This window comes from Taurulus bubalis (genome assembly GCF_910589615.1).
Source record: "Taurulus bubalis genome assembly, chromosome: 18".
NCBI classification, from domain to species: Eukaryota; Metazoa; Chordata; class Actinopteri; order Perciformes; family Cottidae; genus Taurulus; species Taurulus bubalis.
In genome coordinates this window covers 6337718-6349358 of record NC_136606.1, presented here as the reverse complement: position 1 = coordinate 6349358, position 11641 = coordinate 6337718, and the positions used below count along the sequence as shown (strand labels likewise).

The following is an 11641-nucleotide window of genomic DNA, read 5'->3' as shown; positions in this document are numbered from 1 at the left end:
CTTTAAAAAGCTATTTTGAAAACTTTTGTTCAATAATTTTCTTTTGCACCAGACAGAATAAATGTTTAAAAAAATGGCAGCGCTGAAGAGGCAAAAAAGTTAGTTTGGACCTATTTCAAAGTTAGCAGACAAAGGTCAAAAGCTTTTGAAGCATCAACTCGGCTCACTGTCTGTATCGATGTCTCCTCGCATTATGATTCTCTCTCTGGAAGTCAGACAGAAAATCATTGTTCTTCGACGCCGTCCGCTGAGGTTGAACTCGCTCACAGAAGCGTAATCAAAACCTCGACCTCACTATCTATCTTTTAATGTCTAGGCTTCGGCTCCAGCAAAGGCCCGTCGATAGCAGAGGGCCCGTTGAGTTTGGGGTTTGGTTGTTCCGTACGACTCGGCTCTGTCTCTGTGGGTTTGGAGAAAGCTGCATCTCCCATACGGCGATTCAACGACGGCTATTTCATGATCACGGTGCATCATTTCTTGCCGCTCTATAATTTCTGCTGTAATGACACAGGTCACTGTGTGCACGGCCGACAGGAGCTCTATGTAATATTCTGTTCTGCAAACAAACACTGAGATGGATGATCCCATCATTTTGCTCCACAGTATTCCCTTTAATGTAATTTCCAATACACTCATAAAACTACTACACAAGTGTTGCATGTTTAGTATTCGTCAAGCATGTTGGTTCAGACATTATTCTCATAAAGAAAGCTCATTCAATCTGTCTCATCTCCATTTTAAAGTCACCGGTATGAGAAAAGATGCATTTAAATATGCTGCTTATCAGTGACAAATCTGCTTTTTTAGAAGGCACAGTGCCACCATAGCCGTCATAAAACCACTCTTCAGAAGGTGGTGTATTCTAGACAATAAAACAGAATCGTACAGGGAAATGACATGAAAGGTCAAGTGCATAATGGAATATGACAACGTGGAACTGTAATACCGCAGAATAGTTCCTATATTTATTCATATATTTCCCTATGTTCTATTTCATTGCAACATCTTTTGAGCGCAGACAGTCAAACAGCCTCCCAGTCCAATATGCCGCCTCTCTACGACGCAACTAAACAGCCGAGTACGAAACCGCCAGGCGTAAAGGACGACTCTTTGGACAGTTTTAAGCCTCGCAAATTCACGCTTTATATTTCCCCGACTGGCAGCAGGCATCGGCCTTGTTTTGGAGTCGTAACATTTCCAATAGCGAGATTGAAACGCTCGCAAAGGAGTTTTTTAGAAACCATCTGCCTCGGTCTCGTAAAATGTAATGTGCACATTTCGGCGGGATTGCTTTCTCTGATCCCAACGGCACAACATTCAGCTTTCTACACACACTTAGATGTTTGTGTGTCTGTCCAGTGCTTTACAGCTTGCTTTTGACTCTCAGCGAGCCGAGCACGCTACTTCCTGTTGCCATGAATTGCTTTTACCAGAACCATTTGCAGTAGTTAGTTACAGCTGAATCATCATTACTTGACTTGGGCCGTGACCTCCTGTGAAGCTCTTTTGGCGGTGAAACATTAGCGTGCAATGCACAGAAGATCTGCTTCTTTTTTTTTTTGTCTCACTGAACGAAGACCAATAATATGCTGATGTGCATCTTTCTTTCGCTGTGGCTAAATATTGGCTAGAATACTTGTTATTTTGCAGAGACGTGAGTTATGTGAGGTTTAGAAATGGAGAAGCTTGCACAGGCAAATGTTAAATGCTCCTTAGCTGGCTCCAGAGCTGCTGGGTTTGGATTCTTTCTGTGGTTTATAACTTCCAAACAACTCATTTTAAGATCAAGTGTGCTGATTTTAAGCAGAGACGTGGCAAATGGCTTCAAATCCAGACGGAATCAAAGCTGCCTGACTCAAAAAAAGAGCAAAATAAGCTACAAATGAGGAGAGGGGAGAGTTTTGTATTTGCAGCCCTTTTGCATTCTTTGCATAATAATACCCTGTCGAGGAGGAAGGAAGGAAGGAAGGAGGTAGGGAGGGAGGGAGGAAGGAGAGGGGAGGAAACTGTGTCGAAAGAAAAGCTTCTCCAGACAGTGTGGAGTGACATGCTCTGGGTTTAGGGAACTATAAGGGCGCACTGGAGGAGAGGGAGCAGCACTTTATATACTTGGAGGTGATCTTTGGACTTGTTGTTGTGAATCTTGTCGACATCTCAGATATGACAGAAAAGTAAAACGATCTGTCGGATCGATGGACAAATCAGCTGATCTGGTGCGGTACCCATGACTCTAACGTGTGTGTGTGTGTTTTTCTTCTCTCTCTCTCTTTTAGATCATGCCACGTTTGAGATCACGTCGCGTGATCGGACTGAGCTCGTGCGCGCTCGCAGCTGCTGCTTCCTCGCCGAAAAGTTACTGAAGTTGTCTTTCCCTTGTTCACCAAATTTCTTTTTTGTTTCTTTTCATTATTATAATTGTCCAAATCCCTCCGTGGCATCGCCCCCCACCCCCCTCCTCCCTGCTGTCCCGCCCCAGCATGCTGGACTGACGTCTGAGGAATGGCATCGGCCGTGTTTGAAGGCACGTCGCTGGTCAACATGTTTGTCCGGGACTGCTGGGTCAACGGGATCCGGAGACTCATCATCAGCCAGCGAGGGGAGGAAGAGGAGTTCTTCGAGATCAGGACGGAGTGGTCCGACAGGAACATTTTATACTTGCACCGGAGTTACGCGGATCTGGGCCGGCTGTTCAAGAGGCTGCTGGAGTCCTTCCCGGAGGACCGGAGGGAGCTGTCCAAGTCCCCGCTGATAGAAGGTATACTGGGAGTGATGGGAATGTGGCGACATGGCGATGGGAGAGCTTTTAATGCGGTGACAGAGTATCACGCATATTGTTCATGCATATGTTCAAGGGTTAAATTCGGATCAAGGGCGTAGCTGCACATTATGTGGTCTGATGAGCTGGAGGTGACGGGGCCGTATACTTTCTCTTCTACAATACTATATTTAATTTGGCTGCAACAAATGATTGAGAAGGAGGAACTAGGACATATTTGGCATTTTTGCTTAATTTATCACTTAACACTTCGGGTAAAAACATCATTTTTCATGCACTGATCAATTTTGAGATTTGGGGATATTTAGCTTCCATAATATTTCTTCTCTCAGACTAGTGGGAAAAAACATTGAGGTGTGTATTTGATACTTTTAGTCTTTTTGCATCTGCAGATTTCTAAAGTTATTAGCATTACATTTTCATATTTAAACCACTTCGAAACGACTTTATTCACTTTTAGATTAAGTTTCTGTTCATCACTGAAATCGTTCTCCTCTTTGCTGCAACACAAATGCATCTAAATACAGTTGCTAGGCTTTATCATTATAGACCATTTTTTAGGACTTGCTTAAAAGTTTAGGTTTTTGCCCCATCAGACCAGGAACATGCCCCTATGGTAGTGGATTAATGGGGATGAAAACTTCTACTGGTACTATTCAACATCACTTCAAATTAGGGTTTGGTAAAAAACAAGATAAGGGCAACAAAATAAAAGCAGGAAAATACAGTCAACGTAATCAATAACTGTTTAGATCTGCTATATAGCCTTGATTTGCATGCTTTTTTTTGGGACAGGTTCATATTTGACATGGTTTATTTCTTATGTCACATTAGCAGACCTATCACGTAGCCTGTTGACCACAAGACCAACATCCGGACTATTGCTGATCAATGTAGGAGCCAAAAGGCTGTCAGATCGGCTCCCTCCTCCTTGTGGCCTAAAAGTTGGAAAACCAAACATTCCAACTCTGACTTTCATGTGGAATTTGCTCTCTGTCTCTGACTCACCATAACTCTTTAGGGAGGGGGGTGGATGTTACTGGGCTATTAGCTAATATCTGGTGCTCAGGAACTGACCCCAGTTCTGCTTTGATCAAAGGCAATGTCAGACGTGTCCCTAATATCTAACGGTGTGGGAGTGAGCCCAAGCAAACACACTCTAAACTCTGCAGAGATAAGACCGGAGCTGGGATACATACACCCAGCTGGGAGGTGATCATTCAGGACAGCAATGGTTGGAGAGATGCACTCTGTGGATGAACAGTCTTTCGCCACATGTAGCCCAAACTCATGGCCCTCAGGCTTTGGACCTTTGACTCTGCCAACAAGTTTGGCAAAGCTCCCGCCTTGTTCCTGTTCCTTGGCACTTCCCTTTTGTCTCTACCCACTGAGCTATACGAATGTTGTGGAAACATCCCTTCAGTGGCGACTGGAAAGCTCGGCTTCCTGGCCGTGCACTGAAATAGCCGACGAGCTTGTTGACAGCTCGCTGCTGCCAGCGCAGTCTGCAGCGCCTTTTGGGAAGAGACATTTTGGGATCTCATGACTCACTTTTCACTTAATTTGTTTGACTATCTGTCACCTTTCACATTCTTATAACAGATAAAAGATGATTATCAGTGATATCGGCACTGCAGGAGACATCAGCCGGACTCAAGCTGCTTTGACATTTTTATGGATTTATAGCAGGTTGATAACATTCTCCTAATGGCCTTTCTTCAATTACTACCTCTGTTCAATATTTCATTTGCAATGCCTCCAATCAGCACTCGGATTGAAAGTCCCTTTGAAAAAGAGTTGCTCTGGCCTTTCTCAGTCCACTTTGCTCCAGTTTCTGGCTCCGCTCGTGTTTTTCTGTTTCTGTGCTAAGCAACAAGGAAGGCGTGCAGAGCTCTCAGTCTGATGTCATGATGAGAGAAGGGGAGAGGAGTGGATTTCCCATATTTAGTCCCTCTGGTCTGCGGAGGCCCCTTAACACTTACCTTACATGTGACCCTCGGGTGAACACAGGCAGGAAGCGATTGCTCACATACCATGGAAGACAGATTCCACCGAGGAATTTGGACACAAGCTGTGTCCGAAATCACTCCTCCTTATACTCATTTCACTGCTACCTACTTAAGAAATACTCAATAGAGTATTTTTGGACACTCAGTTGGTTATTATAGCGCTCATTCACACATTAACAAAAGCGGGTCACTGGACATTACATTACTCCTTCCCTCATGACAGATTTATGGAATAGATTACATTTTCTTTATAGAATCTGGTGATTGGCTGCCAGGTGTCTGTCTGCTTTTGTGAGTTAGTGCCAGTAGGAAAGGAATAGTTTGACTTCTTGGGAAATAAACTCATACGCTCACTTGTTGAAGGTTAGATGAGACAATCAATATCACTCACATATGTCTGTTGGATAGGAGCCACAACCAGCAGCTGGCTAGCTTAGCTTAGCATAAAGACTGAAAACGAGGGGAAACCGTTAGCTTGCCTCTGTCCAAAAGTGACCAACTGTCTACCAGCAACTATACTGCTTGTCAATTAATGTTTGTTTAATCTGTCCAAAAAACATGTTATCAATTAACACTGCAGGAAGTTCCTGTCCCTCCCCTTCCTTCTTTACTCATAATCTCTCACAAATTTCTCCCACAAATGGCACCAGTGCAAGTTTTCTGCACAATTTTCTGTTTAACTGGCTGCTGGCGGTCCCTTAACAGACAGATATGAGAGTGGGATCAATCTTTTCCTCACACTCTTAACTTTAATTGTGATTTTGGCTGTTTTAAGTAAGTGAAAAGTTAATGTTATTACTGGAAACTGTTGTGAAAAAATATCATTAAGTGAATATAATACACTAGGTAGTGATTTTGGACACACCGGCACATGCATTACTGGTACTTGTATTCTCCGGGTTACAGAATGCGTGTAGCCGTACTTTCTCTTGGACATGTGTGGTCACTGAGTTTGTATATCCTCTGCTTGTTGACTGAAGTGTCCATTATTAACACGGTGACAAACCTGAGCAGCTAGTGGTGAGGTGATGAAGCCGGCTGACGCTCGCAACATGTGATGACTGTTCAGATAATGTCTTTGAGGATGACTTGGACTCAGTTCAGTTCCTGTTGTGCATCTCCTTCCCCTGTGTTGTTGCAGCCAGCAGTTAAAGAAGTGGCTCGTCATCGCGGCGTGTTGCCACACAACGAACAGACAGGCAACTTAAGTGAGCAATTACAGAAACATACGGGACATGCTGCACATAAAACACAATTTCGATGAACACTGCCACTCAAGCTCATTGGAGGTCATTTAGATAAATATACACACATTAAGGAACAGCCACATTTTGAAGAAGACCACACAAGCCAGGAAGCCCAGGCAGGAAATAGACTCTTTCAGAGGAAATACACCAGGGACCCTGGTAAGAAAAGAAAAAAAGTCTTTGAAGACATTATCCAGTGGACAACCCTGTAATTGTCAGAAACAACAAATCTACTAATACTTAACTAACGACTAGTAACTACCTGAATTAATCATGCATTTCAGTATTAAAACACGTTTATAAAGCACATGTTAACCATTAGTGCATCATCTATAAGTCCTTAATAATTGCAATATATATTACTTAATTTACAAATTGGGTATGAAGTATGAAAACCCAATCATGAAACACATAATAGTTAAGCTTATTAATCAAGAATGAAACATGTATAACTGGTTATAAATTGCATACTAATGAGTATTCATGTTGGAACAATGCTTTATAAATTATTTAAGTGTTTCATGCTTTACGAATGCTAAATAGTGTGTAGTTATTATAGAGTGCGACCGAAATATATACATAACACATTATATTTCATAGTGTGGAGATGAAACTCGCTGTACAGTTGTTTTTTCTTCCTGTTTGGTACGTCGTTTGATTTCCAGTGGGAGGAGAGGTGCAGCATAGAGGTGTCACTTAAGTGGCACACTGCAATTTTGGTGTCAAGATTGATTGCATTATGTGGCGTCCTCCAAGTCAGCACTGCTCAACCAAGTTGTGTGCCTTCTGGTACACTGAAAAACCCTTTTATTCAGTGTTTTACCTTCATCTTCAACCAGGAGACGTCTCTAACCGCACTAATATGATAAAGATTATTGAAGTGGTGCCAGGAATGCAGGTTAAATGTCTCTATTTAGGGAGGCGTGCATCTTCAAATTACAGCGACACACATCAGATCCACTGCGGTTACCGCGATTAAATCTTGCGCAATCACCACCGAGCTGCTGCAAAAATAGCCATGCATACTTCTGTTGCACCTCAAGCTGGCATGTAATACCGTTGTACTCCACACAGTCTAGTTTATGATGCATTGCAGCGTTTCTTTATTAATTCAAAAATGGTTGAATTGTCTGAGTCATGCATCCTAACACACACAAAACATGGTGACCTCTGAACTCTCAGTATGTCCAGAAATATGAATGCAAAAGAGACATTATCAGTCTTATGCAGCATATTTGAACCCTCCATTCCAAAACTGTTAGTATGTCATGGAGGAGAACCGGCTTTTTGATAACACGCCCTACTGATAATAACATATGATAATACATTGTTCCTAATCTCACCCTGTTTCCATGTGCACCCTGGGTGCGCTGTGTGCCTGCACCTAATAATAAATATTGTCCGGTGGATTCATAACATTAGAGTCTGACATGGCAGGACATAAAGTTCACTAACATCTAAAAGACTGGGTGTAGTTTATGTGGTGAAGTTATCATCCTGGCTTTGTTGCTGCTGAGGATGTTAACTGCTGTTAATTCTCCAAATTGACCATGAGAATAAACCATGATGGCATGCATTGTCTTAACATAAATTATACTAATGTTATGGTTTCCAATATTCGAGTCATGAGTTGTTTAGTTTTAACTTCTGGTAAGTTTCTCCCACCATTGAAAAGGTGAACCACACTGTGACACACTCCCTGCTTAAAATATTACAATATTAAATGTTCAATGTATTTATTTCACCCTTTATTTATTGACGTGACTTTGTTAAGTAATGCAATATATATTTATATGCAAATACAGATCATGTGAGCAAAACTTGACTGAATTTCCTGAAGAAAGTATTTTCTATTTATTTATATTTGGCAATAAACTCTCACGCCTTGGTCCAAAATATCTAGTACTTAAACGGCCCAAAACAATACACCAGTGTAACCTTTTAAACGTGTAGTATTTGTCACATATACAGACAGGGGAAACTGTAAACAGGGACTTTAATCAAAGAACAGGATCCGGAGGCGGTGGGAGGCTCAGTCGGCTCCTGGTGATGATTTAACTTCCCAATCACTCTTCACGTCCCCCTGGGTATGATGTCATCACTGCTGGCCATTACAAATAGATGAGACTGTGACTGTGCACAGTGCTGCTTCAGGCTCTCTTACTCAGTACTTCCATGTAACAGTAACCGCTGTGTGACTCGGCACCACTTACATCAGACAGAGACTCATCAGTGTGGCTGTCGTCTTCATCATCATCATCCTCCCCGCCACATCCCTTTGTCAGCGCGGCAGTAAATGATGCTCTGCTGACTGCTCGCTCACATGGGCGGCAGCCGCGTGTCGCTAAAAGTGCTGATGTGACACTCCCACTGCTTCTTAAATTGCATTCCTATAGTGTGCTGCAGGATTAACGTGTCATTGTGTCGCGTTTCTGTTCTCTATTTCTTCCCTCTGTTTTTACTGCTGTCTTCATCACTGTAAAGACAATGATAAGTAGCCTATGTTTTTTTTTCTTTGGGTTAATATCAGGGATCATTGTTAATAAAAAGGTTACAGTATTAAACAGACTGATACCTTTTCACTTGCATGTGTGGCAACCTTTTTCAAGTCTATAGGGATAAAATCAGACATGTCTGGTTTTGTGTTTGAACAGTCTGGTAGCAATAAAGGTCAAAGCAGCTGATGTGTTTTTTTATCTCACAGAAATAGTTACAATTTTGATTGAGACTTTAGTCGAGCCGTTGTTGTTGTTCTTTAGGCTGTAGTTATTGATGCTGTTGCATTGTATCGTGACAGGTTGACACGTACACTCTGACATTGTAACAGCACATTCTAAAGGTCATAGATGTCACAAAGAAGAAATCAATAGCAGAGCTGTTTTGAACATTTGAACTGTTTTTGAAACCGTCACAGTTTATTGCCAAATATAAATAAATAGAAGATACTTTCTTCAGGAAATTCAGTCAAGTTTTGCTCACACGATCTGTATTTGCATATAAATATATATTGCATTACTTAACAAAGTCACGTCAATAAATAAAGGGTGAAATAAATACATTAAACATTTAATATTGTAATATTTTAAGCAGGGAGTGTGTCACAGTGTGGTTCACCTTTTCAATGGTGGGAGAAACTTACCAGAAGTTAAAACTAAACAACTCATGACTCGAATATTGGAAACCATAACATTAGTATAATTTATGTTAAGACAATGCATGCCATCATGGTTTATTCTCATGGTCAATTTGGAGAATTAACAGCAGTTAACATCCTCAGCAGCAACAAAGCCAGGATGATAACTTCACCACATAAACTACACCCAGTCTTTTAGATGTTAGTGAACTTTATGTCCTGCCATGTTAGACTCTAATGTTATGAATCCACCGCACAATATTTATTATTAGGTGCAGGCACACAGCGCACCCAGGGTGCACATGGAAACAGGGTGAGATTAGGAACAAAAAAGCCAATTCTCCTCCATGACATACTAACAGTTTTGGAATGGAGGGTTCAAATATGCTGCAAAAGACTGATAATGTCTCTTTTGCATTCATATTTCTGGACATACTGAGAGTTCAGAGGTCACCATGTTTTGTGTGTGTCAGGATGCATGACTCAGACAATTCAACCATGATGATGATTCCCGACGTTCACATTAATTTGTTTCAGGGCTGGTGCAAATCAAAGAAGCAAGCGACATTGAGGAGAAATTGAACGAGGTGGAACGACTACTGAAGAACGCCATCAACATGCCGTGCAAGGTCCGTCTCTAACTGTTACCCTTCAAGCGGTATCTTCCGTCTGCACTTTATTAGCATGCTCATTGTGCAGGAGAAGGTTTTTCATGACGCCTCCTTCTTGAGGATCAGAGGGAAACTCTGAATACTAGATCGCTTACAACCCCGACTCCACAGTATTCCAGGTCGGAGGTGATGTTGACTTTCTTCGAGCGATCGCCGCTGGACCAGGTGCTGAGGAACGACAAGGTCCACAGAATCCAGCCGTGCTTCCAGAGTGAAATCAAAATATCCGGTATGTGCATCTCGTATTCACGTGAAACGCAAAAAAAAAAAGTGGATCCACTATTTCTTGTCATGTTGACTTAACCGGCACTCTGGACCTTTTCCAGAAATCATGAGGTCAAACGGATTCTGTCTGGCCAACACGGAAACCATCGTGTTTGATCATCTCCCCGAAGAAAAAGAGAGACCCTCCTCCACGGACTCTGTGGAACATACGTGAGTGTGAAGACCACTCCTCAATGTCTCTTTCTTTTACTCCACCCAGCTGCAAGAGGAACAAAGAAACTGCTTATTTTCCAACAAATATTTGGATTTCCATGTTTTCTCTTGAGTGTACAGCAAGTGGTGTGGTGGGTGGGTGGGGGAAGTCTTTGCATGTGACCCCCCACCCCATACAGGAAGTGTGCCTGTGCACCTCTTCCTTCTCTGGGTGTGTGTCGGAAACAAAAGAGGAACACATTCCTCTTGGTACTTTACATAAAACAGCACTTTACATAACTTTTTCTAGACTTGTACAAGCAAATTACGTCTCTATGGGTTGATGCAGACGGCTCCACAAGGGTTTAATCAACACTTTTGATTCCTATGTTTTAGACCAACAGTAATGTCTTTCATTTTGTTGCCAGGTATGAAGATGGAACTGAGTTTTTGCCAATGGAAGCAGACCTGTGTGAAGAGGAAACGGAAGCGTATGTCACCAACCTTTCCTACTACCATCTGGTCCCGTTTGAAACTGACATCCTGGAATGAGCGACTGATGCCTGTTGATGGACATCTGACGCTGCCACAGAGGAATATGTGCTCTTAAATGGAACCTGGCTATGCAACATGGCTGCTCATCCTGGGAAACTCCAGAGTCGCTTGTGGCCCGTTTATGGCGTCGAGCAGATGTACAGTATGCGCCAAAATATTGGAAGTCACCAGTGTGCCTCATTCAGAGCCTTACAAGAGTGTGTGTGTGTGTGTGTGTGTGAAGAAGGAACATGCCGGCTGCAGAGGGCTCTCTCTCTCGTTTTGTATTTAACGCAAACCTGTGGCAGCAACAATGAAGCTCTTTCGGTCCCGAAGCAGATGCAAACAGCTGGAGAGGTTTCAAAACGTGCAGCTCGGCCCCTTCAGAAGATTTCGTCAAACAAGGGAGGCGCCACACATCAACCTGAACTTGGGAATCACATTTACAGCATCGGACCTTTCAGTGTTACTGAAAAACGTAACTGAATCAACCAGCAGTCTTTTTCTATCTCGGTGCTCTCATCTGTCGCGTTCACTCTCCGGCGGACCTCCCACGAAGGCATCGGTCCTCATTTAAACCTGCTCTTTGTCCACAGTGTTGCTGCTCTGGCGTTTTGTTCCCGCAGGAATACAGGAAGCTGTCGCCAAGCTTTGCGTATGACATTTGTTTACGGTGCGATTTCCACGTTTCTGTTTGTAAAATACCAGCTTAAAACTCGTGGGACGATTCCTGTTTTGTTGCTGCGTATAGTGTCCGTTCTTTGGCCTGAGAGAAAGATAACGGAATAAACACCATAGGGGCACAAGTTTTGTTTTAGCATAAAACACTTGATGGTAAATCAAGCGAGAATAAT

At 42.6% G+C, this 11641-nt stretch overlaps 1 protein-coding gene across 1 annotated transcript in view; it reads left to right on the top strand.

The window, feature by feature from the left end:
* The first annotated feature begins 2450 nt into the window (after positions 1 to 2450).
* pxdc1b (PX domain containing 1b) overlaps positions 2451 to 11641 on the top strand; it is a 10716-nt gene continuing 1525 nt past the window's right edge. Inside the window, exons 1-5 of the mRNA XM_079234133.1 lie at positions 2451 to 2755; positions 9703 to 9794; positions 9948 to 10065; positions 10163 to 10271; positions 10682 to 11641. The exon at positions 10682 to 11641 is cut by the window's right edge and continues 1525 nt beyond it. Coding sequence (XP_079090259.1) covers positions 2500 to 2755; positions 9703 to 9794; positions 9948 to 10065; positions 10163 to 10271; positions 10682 to 10805 — 699 coding nt within the window. The 5' untranslated portion in view covers positions 2451 to 2499 and the 3' untranslated portion in view covers positions 10806 to 11641. The remainder of the gene's footprint in view (positions 2756 to 9702; positions 9795 to 9947; positions 10066 to 10162; positions 10272 to 10681) is intronic.